The sequence below is a fragment of the Hemiscyllium ocellatum genome, chromosome 4, assembly GCF_020745735.1.
Source record: "Hemiscyllium ocellatum isolate sHemOce1 chromosome 4, sHemOce1.pat.X.cur, whole genome shotgun sequence".
NCBI classification, from domain to species: Eukaryota; Metazoa; Chordata; class Chondrichthyes; order Orectolobiformes; family Hemiscylliidae; genus Hemiscyllium; species Hemiscyllium ocellatum.
This window is the reverse complement of record NC_083404.1, coordinates 10,405,904-10,426,531: the sequence shown is the minus strand read 5'-3', so window position 1 is coordinate 10,426,531 and position 20,628 is coordinate 10,405,904. Positions and strand designations below refer to the sequence as shown.

At 44.3% G+C, this 20,628-nt stretch overlaps 1 protein-coding gene across 9 annotated transcripts in view; it reads left to right on the top strand.

Annotated features, from left to right (window-relative positions):
• Positions 1–20,628, top strand: part of eya1 (EYA transcriptional coactivator and phosphatase 1) — a 224,641-nt gene that overhangs the window by 58,428 nt on the left and 145,585 nt on the right. For 7 of the 9 annotated variants that reach the window (XM_060822745.1, XM_060822744.1, XM_060822751.1 and 4 more), the window contains 3 exons: positions 3,140–3,203; positions 4,396–4,544; positions 4,771–4,893. In XM_060822745.1, the coding sequence (XP_060678728.1) occupies positions 3,140–3,203; positions 4,396–4,544; positions 4,771–4,893 (336 nt within the window). The remainder of the gene's footprint in view (positions 1–3,139; positions 3,204–4,395; positions 4,545–4,770; positions 4,894–20,628) is intronic. The other 2 variants (XM_060822748.1, XM_060822746.1) reach the window with 1 other exon arrangement.

Genomic DNA, 20,628 nt, shown 5'->3' with positions numbered 1-20,628 from the left:
GCCCTGGCAACATCCTTGTAAATCTTTTCTGAACCCTTTCAAGTTTCACAACATCTTTCCAATAGGAAGGAGACCAGAATTGACTTCGCCCAACAGTTCCTCCAAAATCAGTTGTGAATTTCACTGTCAGATAATTTTCCCAAGTGCACTCTGATGTCCAGCAATACACGAATTCAAACATCAAAGGCAGTAACTGTGCAGGTTTTCTCTTTCTCTCTCTCTCTCTCTCTCTCTCTCTCTCTCTCTCTCTCTCTCTCTCTCTCTCTTGCACTGACCTCACCATGTGCTCCCTTAGTCTGTTCATCTCCCTTTTAAAACTGCTGTTGTTTGGACTTTTTTTTCCAAAGTTCCAAAGCAATGCAACAGCATGTAAACCAGTAACTGCTGTTCCTGGAATTCGAGAAAATCACCACCAGCACCTAAAATACCTCAAAAAAGCAGCAGCTGTTACAGCCAGAAATATTTCCCGTCCTCCATCTTCCTCTGCAGACACTTTGTGTCGTCCTTGCCGTTTGCTTTTCCACCTATTTTGATGTCAACTGAAACAATCTGAAAAGATTAAAACTGAAAGAATTGCAGATGCAGGTGTGAATTTACCAGAAACCTAGGAATGGAAGTGTTCGTTGGGAATGTGAAGAGGTGTCCAGTGGAACTGCAAACTGCACTGCTCTGAAGAGAAGGAGGCTGGGGATGTTAAAGATTGTGGATTGGTTAGACCTTGCTCCCACCACCTTTTCTGCCCAGTTGAGGTCAAGGAGCCATATATATAAGTTTAATCATTTAACATCTGAGCAGGCTTGGCAGAATAGATGTTAAGGTTAATGGCCCCAATCTTCACCACAACAGAAAACGTCTCCACCATGGCAAAATGATTGAAGAACATGGCACTTACAAGCCCACCCACGAACTTAGCATCTCTCATTTATTTGCAGGAGTGGGATTCAGGGTGGGGTGTAGTTTATGAATGCACTGGGTCCTAGAGAGGCAGCTGTCCATTTTAATGACCCGCTGCTTCCACTGAAATAGGATATTGGAGTCTGTGGGGTCTGGAACCAGAGCATGAACATTCGACCGGGTAAAAGCAGATCTCTTCTCAGTGCATTTCTTTTGAATAGCCAAGATACCTTTTCCCAAATGTTTCCACCGCTGTGTCCTCACGTTGCTTTCAATGTTGAGTTCCAGGAAGCAAATTCGGAGAACCACGTTAACGTTACTGCAATTGCCTTATTTACAAGGGGCTGCTCACAAGTAGCTTACAGCATTGCAGTTCACGTGGAAGTTGCCGTTTTCCCAAAATGCTGACATGTTTCCTGGATTTCGTATCCCTTCCCGTCATGTTTAGCTTTTATCCAAGTTGAAGTTCTCTCTGTGTGCATGAAGTCTCTGACTTCCTGCCCCCATCACTATTTGGGAGTAAACTGCCGGAACAGATTCCCTTCCTGCAGGGGAAGCTCTTGCCCCTGGTTTTTGTTTCCATTAATTTCAGTGGAAGTCAGGAAAGTCCTGTAAATGAGACAGTGATCCGCCCTTCAGTTTATACCCAGTTATAACACTGCGAAACACTTGAATTTTATCGGGCATTAGCTGGACGCCTGCAGTTTCCCTCAGTTCATTCCATTCAGATGCTAAGCCTCGCCCAAGGGACTTAGAGAGGACGTTATTTTCTAATCAGCCTGTGCAGAGATGTTCTCGGGCTTTCTTGGCACTGTGGTAGTATCCCTACCTCTGAACCAGGTGATTCAGCACTGGAGGTGAGTAATAACATCCCTGAGCGGTTGATTAGAAAATACCTTCAGAGAAGCTATTATACATCTCTGGAGCAGATGGGACTTGAAGTTCGGGACGCCAGGCTCAGAAAAATGGGTACTACCAGTGCACCACAGGAACCCGCAGAACTAAAAGTTGTACATATGTTTCTAATCAACCCATTCAGAGATGCTGTTGTGGTTCTCCGGTGGGACTTGAACCCAAGTTTGCTGGCTCAGAGATTGGGACGCTACCACTGCACCATAATAGCCCTAAGAAACAAGCGATCTCAATATATAGTTTGAGGTATTAACATCCTGTACAGAGATGTTCTTACTCACCTATGCAGCAGGTGAGATGAGCCCATGCCTCCTGGCTCAAAGGTAAGGATCTTACCACTGCACCACCAGTACCCTATCTAGCAGATGTAGATATTAATGTTTTAGTTAATCCATCAGCATTGAGTTAGCTTCTGAAATGGTGCCATACTTGGCTTCAGCAAGCTGGGGCTGAGGAAGTAGAGATGAGGTGAGCTTAACTTTCAGCTGAAGCCTATAGTGGACAGCAGGATTCTCCCTGTAGACATCATTCAATGTCAAGGAAAAATTAGGCAGTAATCCAGCAATGAGCTTTTTATGTCCTCGGTGAAAATGGAAGCTTTACAGAAACTCAGAAGTTGATCGTTATTCAATATTTTGAGCTGGAATCTGTGATACTGTGTCAGCCGAGAAAAGTATGAGACTTTATCCATGCTGACCCTTTACAGTTGTCAGGAGTGGACAGAAAACAACACTGAAAAACAATGAGAAAGACTGCGTTTGTACATTCCAAATATTAATGGAAAAACAGAATGCACTGACAAGTATTGTTAGATTACAAGTCAATTAATAAGTAAACAAATTGTTGAGGTGGCATCAATGAATATTATAGGGATTTATAAAATCATGAGGGGCATGGATAGGGTAAATAAACAAGATCTTTTCCCTGGGGTGGGGAGATAAAAAAAACTGCAGGGCATAAGTTTGGGGTCAGAGGGGAAAGATTTAAAAGGGACCTAAAAGTCAACTTGTTCACAGAGAGGGTGGTGAATGTATGGAATGAGCTGCCAGAGGAAGTGGTGGAGGCTGGTATCGTGACAACATTTAAAAGGCATCTAGATGGGTATATGAATAGGAGGGTTTAGAGGGGTATGGGCCAAGTGCTAGCAAATGGGACTAGATTAATTTAGGATATCTGGTCGGAATGGATGAGTTGAACCGAAGGGTCTTTTCCGTGCTGTGCATCTCTATGACTCTATAACAGGAGGGAAGTTACAAATTTTCAAAACCTTCAGAAGTCTGTTAACAAGAAATGTATCCTGTAACCAACCTCTCCCTTATTTAATTCTCTACAGCAATCGGTAGCGGCTTTAGCCCAAGACAAACTCATCACTTCTCTCCTCAGATTTATCCTTCCAAGTAAGATTTCTAATGTTCTTTGAAAAGCATGCAGCAAAAATATAATTTAAACTCCTAACAAGCTTCTTCTTTTTCAATATATTTTAGCTTCATTATTTGTGTGGAAAATATGTCTCCATGTATTGAGCTGATCATTCTTTCCTAATTCTTCATTTCCAAATTTAACTCTCTTCAGAGTAACATTACTTATTAACCATGAATGCTGGAAATCTGAAACAGAAACAGGAATTGTGGGAGAAACTCAGCAGGCCTAGTAACATCTGTGGAGAGAAGGCAAACCTCTGAAAAAGGGTTGAAATGTTAATTCGGTTTTCTCTCTCCTCAGTTCTCCCTCTCCCTCTCCCAAGATGGAGGATGGGAAAAATTTCTGACTGTAACAGCTGCTCCTTTTTTGAGGTATTTTAGGTGCTGGAGGTGATTTCTTCGAATTCCAGAAGCAGCAATTACTGGTTTATATGCTGTTGCATTGCTTTGGAACTTTGGTTTAAAAAAAAGTCAAAACAACATCTGTTTTAAAAGGGAGAAGAACAGACAAAGGAAGCACATGGTGAGGTCAGTGCAGGAGAGAGAGAGAGAACCTGCACAGTTACTGCCTTTGCTGTTTGAATTCGTGTATCACTGGAGTGCATCTGGGAACGTTAACAAACAGTGAATTCACAACTAATCTTGGAGGAACTGTTGGGTGAAGTTCACAGCACAGAATCAAATAAGTTAATTGTTGTTATTAAGTGTGGCCCACAGAGAACCTGCAGCAGGAAGTAGAGTGGGTTCTTTCTTGATTATATATTTTATGGAGAGATGACTCTTGATTAAACTTTTCAATTGCAACATTTAAATGCATTTGGATGGGTATATGAATAGGAAGGGTTTGGAGGGATATGAGCCGGGTGCTGGCAGGTGGGACTAGATTGGGTTGGGATATCTGGTCAGCATGGATGGGTTGGACCGAAGGGTCTATTTCCATGCTGTACATCTCTATGACTCTATGCTGCCAGACCTGCTGAGTTTCTCCAGTAATTTCTGGGTTTTTTGTTTCATATTTCCAGCATCCATGTTTCTTTATTTTATATTAGTAATGGATTGTTTTATTTAGATATCGAAGTGGTAGAATTAGCTGCAAATCAGTAGTTGATGGCCATTTACATAGTTTTTAATCATTTGTAAATCTCTGCTCTTTGTTATTTCTCATAAGCAGCAGGTCATATCCACATATTCTTCCCACACCTTCATCACAAACCATGGCATCATATGGACAGTCACCGTACACTACAGGAATGCAACAAGCATCAATTTATGCAACATATCCACAATCAGGACAGCATTATGGAATCCCATCATATGGTAAACAGACTCATTGCTTGTTTCAGTTGACTTTTTAAAAAAATAATCTTGTTTATAATTACATTCAGAACTGCACAAAAAGATCAAAAACAGCTAAAATCAATAACTTTTTCATTTTGTTTAGAATGATAAGTTTTATCAAATGCTAACTCTTCTGTTTCTGATATACTTGAATGAGAGCCTGCAGATCTGATATCACTAACCAATGTAGGTACATTGTGGACAGGCATCAAGACCGAAGGTGGATTGACTCAATCACAGTCATCTGGCCAAACGGGATTTCTGAGTTATGGTTCAAGTTTAAGTGCACCTCAACCAGGCCAAGCCCCTTACAGTTACCAAATGCAAGGTCTGTTTCACTCTTAATGTGATTTAAGCAATGTTGTTGTGCTGTATTGTTTAACCAATTTATGCTATTTCCAAGACCCAGGCTTGGATTTTCGCAGACTCTCCAGGGACCTCCTAGAATAATGGGTGGAACCCTGATTCAGAATGCCCAGCCTGTTTCTGACAGAGCCTGGGGGGACTGGAGCAGGATGTGACCCCCCCACCATGCAGTAATCCCAAACTCAGCAGAGCCATGTGATCTCAATGCTGAGTTCCTACAGAGCTCAGTTTCACTGGAGCCAGTGAACTCGCAGTGTGGGAGTTAGAGGGTTTTTGAGACATCCTCAATGAAGGGTGTTATAAGCTATAGAACTATCAAGTTGTTGAAATGGTTAAAAGTTGAGAAAGAACTGTAAGCCTCTCTCCATGAGAGTTATAAAAGGTCTTCTGGCTGTTTTGGTCACAATTTGTAGTGTTAACCTGAAACATTATCATTATATTGTTAATAAGCTACACTGCTGTCCATATTTTGTGATTATCATACTGATGGGAGAGGGAGACATAGCATATGCATGGCTTGACAGCTTAGAAGTGTTATTCATGGATTAGTTGTCACTATGGATTAGTTGTCACTATGGATTAGTTGTCACTATGGATTAGTTGTCACTATGGATTAGTTGGATTAGTTGTCACTATAGTTGGATTAGTTGTCACTATGGATTAGTTGTCACTATGACAGTTGTGCTTTTTTTGCATAGGGGATTAAATATTTGCATGGATTCAAATATTTGCATGGATTCAAATATTTGCATGGATTCAAATATTTTGAATGGACTTTTGCGAATGGGATTTTCTTTATATATTGAACTCGGTAACTGATGTAAAAGTATAATTAATCTAAGTATAATGGGCAGGGGAGTCATGGTTTGGCCTGGGGACATTAGTTGGCATGGAGGGTATGAGGGGCCATTGATGTAAGTGGGGCCTGAGTTGGTATTTATACACATGGAAAATACATGGGGGGTATAGGACCAGAGTAAGAAGACCTGATGTTTCAGAAAATAACCGCTATGAAGTCTCAGAGAACCAAAGGAGAACCCCAGCACTAGGCAGCTGATGTGACCAACTCTGAGCCATGTACAGGGACGGCAGATCCACTCCATCCTGCATAGCCCCCCACACACCCAGGAGATGATCGCGCTGTTTAGGACACATTGGCCTAGGGCAGGTCTGGCATGCTAGAAAGGTTCCTGACTTCCAACTCCAAAGAAAGTCCACGCCTTAGTGTTGCCCACCAGTGTTTGCAATGGTTTTCATCATCTCTGTATTGGCACTAAGGTGTTTTTATGCACAAAATAACAGTGCTGTTGGAGAGTCAAAAAGGGGCATTAAGTTCAGCTTTGAAATGCAGTCTGGTTGAGAAAGCTTTGTGTATTTTCATGTACTTCTCTGTTCATGAGCAAAGGAACAAGTAATGTGAAGCCTCTGTCATGTTGCAGTATCAAGTCATGTATGTGAAAGGAAATATTTTAATAACTTTTTCAGAATAGACAATGTAGTGATAATACAACTAAGTGCAATTGTGATTAGTTGCTATTATTCTTTAATATCATTAGGATAGATTAAAATGTGGATGCAGTTGGTAATCCTATCAGGTACCTCATTTCACTCTAAGAAATAAAACCTCACTGGTGCCTGCAAACTGATCGTGATTTGTATCAAATAGAATCTTTGCAAATAGAACTACAAGGTTAAGCATTCTGGTTACACCTATACATTCATTCTACAATTGTCTGCTTTCCTTTGATATGTTAGACCGCTAGATTACCCAGTTTTAAAGATCATATTGCAGGAAAAGATATTTATTCACTTTCCTCTTGACTAATGACATTTGAGCAATTACAGTTAGTCTGATGTTAGTGGTAGGGAAAACATCTGAAAAAACTTCTGAGGGACAGGATTGACCAATACTCGGAAAGTCAGTGATTGATCAGGGATAGTCATCACAGATTTGTTCAGAGGAAGCCCTATCTGATTGTTTTAATTTTTTTTGAAAAGGTGAACTAAATATACTGATGAAGGTAATGCAGTTGATATGGTGTGCATGAACTTCCATAAGGCCTTTGACAAGGTCCCAAGTGGAAGGCTGATCCCAAAGAAAAAAGCCACTGGGATCCAAGGCAAATGCAAAATCGGCTTCCAAACAGGAGGCAAAGGGTAGTCGTGGATGGTCGTTCTTATAATCGAAAGCCTGTGACCACCGCTGGGATTTTTGCTGTTTGTTATGTACATGAACAACTTGGATGTAAATGTAGAAGGTATAATTAGTAAGGTTGCAGATGACACCGAAATTAGTGTTGTTGATAGTGGGGGGATGGTGTCAGGCAACAGTCCGATATTGATCAGCTGTAAATTGGGAAAAGCACCTCAGCAGATAGAATTTACTCCCTATTAGTGCAAGTGGTGCATTTTGGGAGGTCTTATAAAGGAAGGACATAAACAATGAATTGTATGTCACTAGCGAGTACTGAGGAACCAAGGAACTATAGTGTAAAAGTCCTTTGATCCCCAAAGGTGTCAGCGCAGGTAGACAGGATGGGGAAGAAGTCATACAGGATATTTGCCTGCATTAGCCAGGGTGTAGAATATAGGAGCAAGGAAGTCTTAGAACAACTTTGTGCAGTATTGCTTAGACCACAGATGGAATACTGTGTTCACTTCTGGTCGCCAAGCTATCGGAAAACGTGACTGCACTTGAGAGGGTGCAGAAGAGTTGCCAGGGGTGGAAAGTCTGAGATATGAGGAGAGACTGATAGGGAAAGCAATCCCAGCCTGGAGCAGAGCAGGCTGAGGGAAGACCTAATTGTGAGGTACACAATAGTATGAAAGGCATTGACAGAGTAGATCGTGAGAATCGTGTCTCAATGGCACATGTGTCTGAGACCAGAGGATATATATTTAAGGTGAGGAATAAGTGGTTTAGAGGAGATCTGAGAAAAATCTTTTTCACCCAGAGGGAGGTCGAAATACGAAACATGCTACCTGAGAGGGTGGTGGAGGCAGGTACTCTCGCAGTATTTAGAAAACATCTGGATGAGCTCATCAAATGCCAGGGCATAGTAAGTTATGCACCAAGAGCAGGTAAATGGAATTAGTATAGTTTGGTGTTGTGGTTCTGTTCGCCGAGCTGGAAGTTTTTGCTGCAAACGTTTCGTTCCCTGGCTAGGGAACATCATCAGTGCTATTGGAGCCTCCTGTGAAGCGCTGCTTTGATGTTTCTTCCGGTATTTATAGTGGTTTGTTCTTGCCGCTTCCGGGTGTCAATTTCAGCTGTAGTAGTTTGTATGTGGGGTCCAGGTTGATGTGTCTGTTGATGGATCTTCTTGCCGTTTCCGGGTGTCAGTTTCAGCTGTAGTGGTTTGTATATGGGGTCCAGGTCTGTGTGTCTGTTAATGGAGTTTGTGGATGAATGCCATGCCTCTAGGAATTCCCTGGCTGTTCTCTGTCTGGCTTGTCCTATGATGGTAGTGTTTTCCCAGTCAAATTCATGTTCCTGGTTGTCTGAGTGTATGGCTACTAGGGATAGCTGGTCATGTCGTTTTGTGGCTAGCTGATGTTCATGGTTGCGGATTGTTAGCTGTCTTCCTGTTTGTCCTATGTAGTGTTTTGTGCAGTCCTTGCATGGTATTTTGTAAACTACGTTAGTTTGGTTTGTGCTGGCTATTGGGTCCTTTGTTCTAGTGAGTTGTTGTCTGAGTGTGGAAGTTGGCTTGTGTGCTGTTATGAGTCCCAAGGGTCGCAGTAGTCTGGCTGTCAGTTCTGAGACGCTTCTGACGTATGGTAGTGTGGCTAGTCTTTTTGGTTGTGGCATGTCCTCGTTCCGTGGTCTATCTCTTAGGCATCTGGTGATAAAGTTGCATGGGTATCCGTTTTTGGCGAATACCTTGTATAGGTGTTCCTCTTCCTCTTTTCGTAGTTCTGGTGTACTGCAGTGTGTTGTGGCTCAGTTTGGTGTTTGTTGGTTGGCATTGACATGGTGGGCTGAAGGGCTTGTTTTAATACTGTATGTGAGATATTGTCAACCTAAAAGATATTTATTTTGTCTCCCCCAGAACAAACCAGGCCAATGTACAGTTAGAAGTGCAGGCAGGCTCTTCCTATCAGAAAGAAGAAGGAAACCAGTTGGAAGCCAGTCTACTGGTTTCTAACTCTTTCCATCAATTTGAAAGGTTTTTGTTTGAAGTGACTGGGATAGTCATATTCAAAAACACACAGTGGTTTTTCTCATCACTTGTGCCCTCAGAGATCTGGCTACTGTGAATGTCTATACATTTCTTATGCCCTGTGTCACTGCAGAATGTTGAGGAAGCATGCGGGGAGTGTAAATTGTGTTTTAAAGGCACCCTAGAGAATTGATATGGTCATGGTGTGAATGGTTCCATTTCTCGAGCCTGTTCAACTTAAATTTTAGACAAAATTACCACCATCCTTTGACTACTTTGAGATTGAAAATGTGTTGCTGGTTAAAGCACAGCAGGTCAGGCAGCATCCAAGGAATAGGAAATTCGACGTTTCATCAGGAATGAAGGGCTTATGCCCGAAACGTCGAATTCCCTATTCCTGAGATGCTGCCTAACCTGCTGTGCTTTAACCAGCAACACATTTTCAACTGTGATCTCCAGCATCTGCAGACCTCATTTTTTTTACCCTAAGATTTTAACCTACTGCGAATCCTCTTGCAAGGATGCCTTCCTTGAAGAAGCTCTCTTCCTCCCTCTACAAGGATTTCAGTGAGTCCCTCTCTCACTGCACCCCCCCAGGTCATCTCCTCTGCACAGAAACTCTTCAGCCACGTTCTCAAACAGACCCGTTACCACAGCCACATCTCCTTCCTCAGCACCTGCCTACGGAACCGACTGATCCCACACGGACTCCGAACTACATTCCAACCAACAAAATTTAGACCCAACCAGGACAGATTCCTGATGAAGGGCTTATGCCCGAAACGTCGAATTTCCTATTCCTTGGATGCTGCCTGACCTGCTGTGCTTTAACCAGCAACACATTTTCAACTGTGATCTCCAGCATCTGCAGACCTCATTTTTTACCCCCACTACTTTGAGATAGTCAACTCTGTTTTACTGTGGTGTACGTCCAAATCTTATCTCTGTTGTTTGTCATTTCCTCCCTGCCCATCTTTCATAAAACAGTCAACGGAAACCCACCAAAATGATTGAACTTATTTTCAAGTTACATCACAATTCTGGCTAAGTCAACATTTCCAGCCCTCAAATGTTAGGGGAAGATTTATATTTTGGAATGGTGGAGTGAGCTCTAGTACGGGGAAGGCTGCAGAAATGAGGTGATCTTCACTGAACCATTTACTCTGATATTCCATCAGCAAAAGTAAATGCAACTTTTGGGAATATATTTAAACTGGTATTGTGGATGAGGAGCTAAATTTGAAAATAAGGGAATGATTAATTTCTTTCCTTGGACTGTCTATGTTGTTGGTGCCTCCAGAATATATCCTCCTCCACTATAGGTTCCTCTCTAGCCCTGACATTGAGTAGACTTCTAGATTTGAACTCTTCCCTGTAGATAACATTGTCAATGCCCCTCCCAATGCTGTCCACTCCTACACTGCATTTATTTTTCTCCTACCCAGTTGAGGTGCTTCCTGTACTGTGGTCCGTTAGCACGGCCATCCTCAGCCCTCGCTGATAAGGTGAGAGAACCTTCGAACTGTTGGGATTAATATGATCGCTGAGGTTCCTCTATCCTGATCCTTTGGATGACCTGGCTTTCCTTAGCTGTAGCCTCATTCCTTTGCCCCTAACCACTGGTCAAATCAGAAGGTGACCCTCCCATTTGCTGTTTTGTTGCACTGCCTTCAGCGCAGCCCTCAGTAGCTCTTAGTTGAAACTCCTTAACCTCGTGGAGATAGTGAGGACTGCAGTTGCTGGAAAGTCAGAGTTGATAAGAGTGTGGAGCTGGAAAAAGCACGGCAGATGAAGTCACGCCAGAGGAGCAGGAGAGTCGATGTTTCGGGTTGGGACCTTTCATCAGGACTTTTTTTTTGTGTGTGATGAAGGGTCCCGACCCGAAACGTTGAATCTCCTGCTCCTCTGATGTGCCTTCATCTGCCGTGCTTTTTCCAGCTCCACACTCTATCAACTCCCACTCCTTAATCCAGTCACTTATTGCCATGGATCGCGTGAGCATCGAGGAGACACCGCATGCTTGACGCATCACATACCCTCTCATCCAGAATGTGTTCTAATTAACTCCGCGATCATTTTATTCAGTGATTTATTTGCCTTTGTTACATATTCTATTCCCCAAACTAAGCAAGTTACAGGATGTACATGGACAGTTATCCAGGTCCAGTGTTGGAACTGTGCTGAATAGCTTGGTAACACGTGGATTGAATGGAATTGATGGAATACTTGCATGTGTGATACAATGGGGGAGCTTCAGTCATACAGCTTGGAATCAGACCCTTGGGCCATATCCATCCAAACCTTCCTTATTTGGAGGAAGTGAGGGCTGCAGATGTTGGAGATCAGAGTCAAAGAGTGTGGTGCTGGAAAAACACAGCCGGCCAGGCAGCATCCGAGGAGCAGGAGAATCAATGTTTCGGCATGAAGAGCTTTTGCATGAAATATCAATTCCCCTGCTCCTTCGATGCTGCCTGACCTGCTGTGCTTTTCCAGCAACACACTCTTCAATTCTTATTCTTCTACCTGTCCTTTACATCGATCTGATGGGCTCCACCATCATTGAAGATGAGGACTTTTTGTGCAGTCTCCTCCTTCATTGAGCTGTTTAATAGTCCCCCACCATTCATGACTGGATGTGGCAGGACTTTGGAACTTCTATCTGAACTGTTGGTTGTGGAATCACGTCGCCGTGTCTATCTTGTACTGGCGTGTGGCTTCAGGAGGTTGATGCCTCTTCTTGAGATTGGCATGGTGTTGTTCCTGACGTACCCTCCTGCACTCTTCTTTGAGCTGGGGTTGATCTGTTGACTTGGTATTGAGTTGAATTGAATGGGCTTTGTTGTCACATGTACTCAAATTAGTGCAGGGAGAGTTTACAAGTCGCCACTTACAGCACCATTTAGGTAGAAGGATACTTTGGTACAATCCCTTAGTTACAGAACAGAGAAATGAAGAAAAAGAAAGCTATGTTCAGCATTACACAGTATAACCAAACGTCAGTAAAACAAGAGGCAAGGTTAAAAAAACAAATATCGCAGTCATTCTCCAAGGGCTGTCTGCAGCAGACCAGCACAGGGGCGCCTCCACATGGCCTGACACTCACCAAGCTCCGCACTGGGGCCTCTGTGGCCAGGCCCCGCACTGTGGCCGCTGTGGCCAGGCCCCGCACTGGGGCCGCTGTGGCCAGGCCCCGCACTGGGGCCGCTGTGGCCAGGCCCCGCACTGGGGCCGCTGTGGCCAGGCCCCGCACTGGGGCCTCTGTGGCCAGGCCCCGCACTGGGGCCGCTGTGGCCAGGCCCCAAACTGGGCCATTGAAACCACAATCTGCACTGGGCCTCTGTTGCCACGCTCTGCACCGGGCCTCTGTTGCCACGCTCTGCACCAGGCGCTGGTCACTGGGCATCCCTGCTGTGGTCACTGGTGTCTCCGCTGGCCATCAGCTCCACGTCAGAGGCTGGGAATCAGAGCTGAAAATGTGTTGCTGGTTAAAGCACAGCAGGTTAGGCAGCATCCAAGGAACAGGAAATTCGACGTTTCGGGCCAGAGCCCTTCATCAGGACGTCGAATTTCCTGTTCCTTGGATGCTGCCTAACCTGCTGTGCTTTAACCAGCAACACATTTTCAGCTCTGATTTCCAGCATCTGCAGACCTCACTTTTTACTCGCTGGGAATCGGAGACCAAGGCTGGGTGTCTGAGGCCGAGAGAAGATGGGAGAGGGAGGAGCAGGATGAGAAATTATAGCCGGCATGGAGGAACTCCTGCTGGAGCTATTCGACCACCATTTTCCCAGAGTATGGGACACACCAGGCCATTAGGATACAGCACCCTCTGGGTGCCAGGCTTGAGTTGCTGAATTTGTTTGATGTCTCTCCCATTCAGCATGATTGTTGTGCATCAAAACATATTTTCAGTGTGAGGATGGAACTCTGTCTCTGTGGTAACTGTGTGACGGTCACTCAGGATGATTCCTGATGAAGGGCTTTTGCCCGAAACGTTGATTTTCCTGCTCCTCGGATGCTGCCTGAACTGCTGTGCTTTTCCAGCACCACTCGAATCCAGAATCTGGTTTCCAGCATCTGCAGTCATTGTTTTTACCACGATGAGGTCAAGTAGACTGTTACAGATCAGATCCACCAGCTATGCCATTATCACTTAACCAGCTTGTGGTTATCGGTTAATGATCATCGAACCACTCCTGGTGAATAACTTTGCAGCCCCTCCCCCCAAACAGAATTATCTTCTGCTCTCAATTAGACAGCCCTTTCTAAACCCTCAAACATTAACAGGAAATCACCCTTCTGACCTGGGTAGATGCCTTTGCCTGTGTTTACCTCACTGATGCACTATGGAACACTAAGGCAATGCTGACAAATACAAACCTGCAGTATTTAGGCAGAAGGTTGAAATTTCTGGTTGTGTCCTTTACTCCACTGGGAACAGTGGAATTAGCTATGCAGAACCATCGGAACAAGGGCTGTTTGCACTGTACTTGGCTGGGTTTACACACGGATGTGCTCAATGACTTTCATAGTGATGTAAACCAGTGAATCTCTCAGGAAACCAGTTCAGCATCCACAGCAATGTTCAGCACCCTCTCCTGCAGCACCCTCTCTCAGCCAATAATGCAGCCACTCCTATTCCAAAGCCCCTTCTGCACCCATCACCCATTCCTCCTCTGATAAAGGTGTTCACTCCCTCCCTACCACTGCCTGTGCTCTCACCTTCCAGAGACACACGCACACACCAGACACACCAGACACACATGCACACACACACACCAGACACACCCACCCACTCCTGCGGGACCTCTCCCAACTCACCTCTGAAGTCCCTGGCTTCAGTTCGGCTGACACCAGAAGGGTCAGCATTGTTGGAGTGTACAGCCAAAGGTGCAAGGCGAGAGTGATCATTTGTATCGGACGAGCGAGACTGAATATTGTTGGGTGTGAGCAAGTAGTGAACACACTTATTTGGGTAAGGCCATAGTTTCAGAGTTTAGCAGCTCCAGGCAATCTTAAATCCCGTGAGTTTGCTCCATCAGCATTGGAGAGTGCATTCAAAGTTTATTAAGCAAGGTATTGCAGGTAATTTGCTTTAGAAATGTGATAGTGATTGTTATGATTTGGAGATGCCGGTGTTGGTCTGGGATGTACCAAGTTAAAAATCACACAACACCAGGTTATAGTTCAACAGGTTTAATTGGAAGCACTAGCTTTCGGAGCAACGCTCCTTCAGGTGGTTGTGGGAAATAATAATTGTTGTTACTATACGTCAGAAAGGAGGTATAATATAGTTTCTCCCTGTGTCTGCGGGTGCTCCTCCGGGTGCTCCAGTTTCCTCCCACAGTCCAAAGATATGCAGGTTAGGTGGGTTGGCCATGCTAAATTGCCCATAGTGTTCAGGATGTGCATTAGTCAGGGGTAAATGTAGAGTAATAAAGTAGGGGAATGGGTCTGTGTGGGTTACTCATCAAAGGGTCGGTGTGGACTTGTTGGGCTGAATGGCCTGTTTCCACATTATAGGGATTCTAGGATTGCAGCTAGTATTGTAAAAGATGGGTGTGGATATTGTGAGGAATCTCTCCACTGTTCCATGTGAGTATTCCCATGCTTGACAAGTTTGGAAGGATCCGTCAGGAAAATCGGAGGAAGATAAATCCGTCAGCTTTTGTCCAATCAGCTTCAAAAAGTGCAGTTCTCTCACTGACTGGAAGATCTGGGTTACATTTAAACACAAAGAGAACTGTTACTGAAGGTTTCAATGTATTGGAAATTAGCTGGGTAAATAAGGTTTGGAACAAAACAAAGAAATGTCAGAGTTGAAATGGGATTGATTTGCCTTGATGCTGGGCAGGTCCAGAGGTAGAGAAAGCTTCTGCTGAACTGTTTCCCACAGGCTTCTTCTGTCATGTAAAGTTTATGAGGACAAGGTCTTAGTGCTCTGAAAACTGATAAAGTCACTTCATTGACATGGGAGTGTCACTAAACACAGTGACATTCACTTCTGTAGTTGCAGAAGCATTCTTAAAATTATTTCACAGGCATTTCTGTAAAGTTTTTGTTTTGCATTGTGTCTAATGTCATTCCAAGTTCTTCCATAAGGAGATGGAGGGTGAAGAGTGTTATAGTTCCCCAAAGTTACAACAGCTGTATAGGCACTGGAGGAAGATAGGGTGGGAGTTTGTTTTCATAAGGTCCTTAATGTGGAATATTTACCAGTTATGCACATTCTTGTCTATCCCCAGCACAGAGAGCAGGTGGTTAAACTTCATACCTTCCCTGCAGGCAAATGTTTACCAGGGTCACACTGTCTTAGAGGAACCTTGAATTGTATTAAACTGGGAATAAAATACTTGCCCAGAATTAAATATCTCCACACACCATCCCCACACCTCCATCTCCCCCGATATACACACACAGTCAGCTGGCAAGAACAGGAGTTGCTGAAAAAGCTCAGTGGGTATGGCAGCACCTGTGCAGAGAAGTAAGAGTTACTGCTTCAGGTCCAGTGACCCTCCTCAGCCCCTTTCCTATGTCCAATTATCTGACTGGAAGGAATTAGTCCCTCAGCCACAACTCTATTTTGCTCGAAGTCTCTGCTAAACAAATTTAACGTGAATTCTATTTAACGGGGAGTCAGCTATTACGAGGGGGCATAGCTTTAAATTAAGGGGTGGTAGGTATAGGACAGATGTTAGGGGTAGATTCTTTACTCAGTGAGTCGTGAGTTCATGGAATGCCCTACCAGTAGCAGTGGTGGACTCTCCCTCTTTATGGGCATTTAAACGGGCATTGGATAGGCATATGGAGGATAGTGGGCTAGTGTAGGTTAGGTGGGCTTGGATCGGCGCAACATCGAGGGCCGAAAGGCCTGTACTGCGCTGTATTTTTCTATGTTCTATTGTAAAATGTAAACTATTTTATCAAAACACATCAGAGTACATTTAAATGTTTTGAATCTTGGCACTGAGGCAAATTTTAAAAAAGTATTTCTTCATTGGCGGTCACTTTGGCTAATAAATTTGAACAAAACCATCTAATTTGATCATTTTTAAACAGCTGATTTGAGGCTTTGTCATCAACTCTCAAGGTCCTGTAACTAAGATGCTTGGAGTATTAAAGTGCCACAAGCTATCTCTGTTTTCATGACCTCCCTCACTGTTTCAATATCTGTCTCCTCTATTTAGTTCCTTTATTTCTACACTCAGTGGAGGTTAGAAGGATGAGGGAGGGATTTGATTGAAATGTACACAATACTGAGAGGCTTGGATAGAGTGAATGTGGAGAAGATGTTTCCACTGATGGGAGAGACTAGGACTAGAGGGCAGAGCCTCAGAGTGAAGGGAGACTCATTAGAACAGAGATGAGGAGGAATTTCTTCAGTCGCATGGTAGTGAACTCATCAGAAGGCCAAGTCATTGAGTGTATATAAGACAGAGATAGGTTTTTGATTAGTTAAGGGGTCAAAGGTTAGGGGGAGAAGGCAGGAGAATGGGGTTGAGAAACTTATCAGCCATAATCGAACATGGGCTGAATAGCCGAGTTCTCCTCCTGTATCTTACCATTTTATGGTCCATGGATGTTGATCATGGAGTTATGTTAAATGCAGGGATGAACCCAATTTATCAGTCTATTAGTGACCTCTGGGATAGATTACTAACATGTGCAGTGAGTATAGGTTTGTTACAAGCATTCGAATGATGGCAAAGCTGTGGGAATGGCAAACAGGACCAAATATAGAAATTGTCCCTAAGCTATCTGTTTTAGAAGGTTGCATGACTACGTGGAGTAAGAAAGAACGGTGTTGGTGATGGTGTATAGGAGTTACATAACACCAGAATGGTGCATGATTAATGACCCTGTTCCATTTCTTTAATGTATTGGATTTGATTGGATTTACAATTGTCACGTGTACCTAGGTACAGTGAAAAGTTTTGGTTTCCGTGCAGTACAGGCAGACCGTACCATACGAAGTGCAGTAGGATAACATAATGGAGCGAGGAATACAATGTTGCAGCAGCAGACAAGGTGCAGAGTGAAGGGGGAAATCAGTATTACATTTGAGAGATCCACTCAGCAGTCCAGTAACAACAGGGAAGAGGCTGTTCTTGATCATGTTGGTCAGTGTGTTTAAGCTTCTGGCTGATGGAGGAGAGTATAACCGGGGTGGGAGATGTCTGAGGTTGGCTGCCTTTCCGAGGCTCTGGGAAGTATAGGTGGAGTCCATGGTTGTAGGGTTGGTTTGCGTGATGGACTGGACTGTGATTACAACTCTCTGTAGTTTCTTACAGTCCTGGGCAAAGCAATTGCCGTACCAAGCAGTGATGCATCCAGATAGATGCCCGATAGAAAGCAACCTATAAAATTTGGGAAGAGTCCTTATGGACATGCTGAATTTCCTTAGCCTCCTGAGGAAGTAAAGACATTGTTGTGCTATCTTGACCATCGCAGCAATGTGAGTGGACCAAGACAGACTGTGTCCATATTTATATGTTCTGTTTCATCACTTCCTTCACGTCATTTCCTCCAGTCCATGTCTTCCACACCTTCCTCTGAGTTGTCCACCTCTCCTTCCTCACCTCTCTCGCTCTCACACTTGTTTCCATTTAACTTCCATCTCTGTTATACCTCCTTTTCAAGTAATTCTGACCAATATTGTTTTCCCTCTACTATTGTACAACTTCAAAGGTGTTTGTGGGAAGAAGAGGCGGAAATATTGACACTATAAAGTGAAAAGAGAGGTCTGTGTTTGATCAGAACAGGATTGGGTGGGGGCGGCGGGGGCAGCTGAGGGATTAATGTAGTTTGTCACTCAGTGCAAGATACCTTGTACCTATTCATTTCCAACTTGAACTGAGGTCGACAGGTGGGTTGGTGAACAAGCTGATCCAGGGGCTACAAGTCTCATGAGGGGACTCTTGTAGCAGTGCCTCTACCTCTGGACTGGGAGGGCTGGATCTCACCTGTTCCAAAGGTGTAGTATCATAAAGAGGTTGACTTGAAGAGAGCTGATTATAATTCAGCTTTTAGTTGCTATCAGCTGAATTTGCCAAGAGATACACCAACAACCTGGTGGGGCCAGGTGCCTGAATGAAGAATCCAGTGGCTTCTCCAAAGGCAGTCCTTGCCAGGCTTCAAAATCCCACCATCATGCACTCCACCGTGCCCACCTACACTGTCATGCTACTGTCACACTGAGGCATCTGACATTGCCCAGGGATCAACAGCCCATACCAACCTGACCACTTGTCCCCTCTGGTTAACCCTTTGTTCCCAGAGTGGAGTTACTTGCTACTGTGGTTGTCAGTGGCTGTGTCTGTGGCTCCGGAATCCCTACAGTGTGGAAACAGGCCCTTTGGCCCAACAAGTCCACACTGACTCTCCCAAGAGTAACCCACCAGACTCGTTGCCCTACATTTAACCACTGACATATCCCTGAACACTGTGGACAATTTTGCACAGCCAGGTTACCTGACCTGCACATTTTTGGATCATGGGAGGGAACTGGAGCACCCAGACCTGGGGAGAATGTGCTAACTCCACACAAACAGGCGCCCGAGACTAGAATTGAACCCATATCCCCGCTGCTGTGAGGCAGTAGTGCTAACCACTGAGCCACCATGCCACCTCATCAGTGATTAAACAGATTAGGTCCTAAGCAGAGGATCAACCTTTGACATCGGAGACTGGCTGCGGAATTGAAGCTGCACAGTGAGTCCCCACCCCGGTTTCCTGGCTGACCTCCTCTGTACGACCAGCTCATTGAAGAATTTACCAAGGTCTCCCACCGAGAGTGAAGAGGGGGGTGGGGTCCCGCAGGAACTGGGGACGGACGCGACCAGTTTGCTCAGCAGGACTCGAGGAAACGATGTCTTATTGTTAAGTCCTGTCTGTTTGAGGCCCCTTTCAGAACTGGTACGTACGTTGGATGACAAGCCACGTTTATCTCTCTTCATGTTTGCATCCCACCTTGACCCCCGACTTCTTGGGCCTGATACCAGCATTTCCAGCAAAATTGTCTGTGTTCTGATCCAAGAGAAACAACTTTATCTTCTTGCAGATCATTACAAGCCAATTTTTATCCCAGTGGGTTGAAAGGAGCACATAAGGAACACAGGCTGTCAACAGTGCTGACAACTTCTGTTGTATGGGTTTGCTTGCAGCTAGTTTGTGGTACAGAGAAGCATGTCCTCTCTCAGGCTTCTAAGGTGCGCATCTCCTTGGACCCCCATACGTCCTGCTCTGTTCTACTCCAGTGCCACTTCATCTGACTAGAAAGTGGCAGAGTTCTGTAAGGCTGCCCCAGTTGAATAGTTCGAACTATGTGGAGTGAATGGGAGGTGTGTGTCCTACTGGCAGCGTTGGAATGTGAGACAAAGTATTTGGGCATGAGCCCTGGCAAACTGAGTGATGGAGGAGCATTGAGCAACATAAAAGGTTACCCCCATAAGCCTCATGGCTCTCATTGATGCATACAGCAGAGAGAACAGGCCCCTCGGCCCAGTGGTGGTGCAGTGGGTGGGATGTATTTGCTGACTGTGACCACCTACTTGAGGCATTTGATCTTTCGTAGTGATGTTGCCACACCCTTAAGACCAGTCCCCTAGACATGTGCTCCCATTTCATTCGGAGGGTTTGCTAGAAGGGCCTCTGGGTCTCTATGCAAATATGAACCTGTAAAGATCTAGATACGTACAACTTCGGTGTAGGCCTGTTGATGCCTTGCACCTTCTCCACTATTCAGTAAGGTCACATCTGGTCTGGTATGTGGCCACAATTTCTCATTCCTGCCTAGCATTGATATTCTTTGATTCCTTTAGTCGAGACTCTATCTACCTCTGTGTGAAAAATATCCAATGACCTCTCCCTTATCCATAATTGTCTTGGTGAAAGAAAATCTCCACATCTCCATCTTAAATGGTCGGTCCTTTATTTGTGTTCCCTCGTTCTGGTCTTTTCTCTTAGGGGAGATGCTGAAAGGATGTTTCCTCTATCATGTTCTGTCAAGATTTTTTCAAGTCTCCATAAGATTGTCACTTCCAAACTCCAATGGGTAAGATCCAAATCTGTCCCAAACTTGCCTCAGCCACACACATCGCCCCCCTTTACTCCCCCCTCACTCCCCATCCTGCCCTCCCCACTTCCAACCCACCCAAGTTCCCAGGCATCCAATTGATTGAACTTTCTCTGAACTGATTCTAATGCACTTACAGCAAATTATTTTTATTAACTGGTACCTATAGAACCAGGGATGTATCGGTTGATTAAATATTCCAGTTGTTCAAGTGGTCCACATAATCAATGTAAAAATACACAAAAAGTAATAGAAATGTAATGCAGGGGTATATACATCACTGTTATGTTTTATTTACCGTATAAATTGCGTAGGTAGTAATGCAACTTTGCCTTAAATAAAATTTACCAGCAGAGAGAATGACCAGGATATTACCAGGAAAGGAGGGTTTGAGTTATAAAGAAAAGGTGGATGATATTTTTCACTGTAGGTTGGGAGGTGACATTTAAGGAGGTTTATA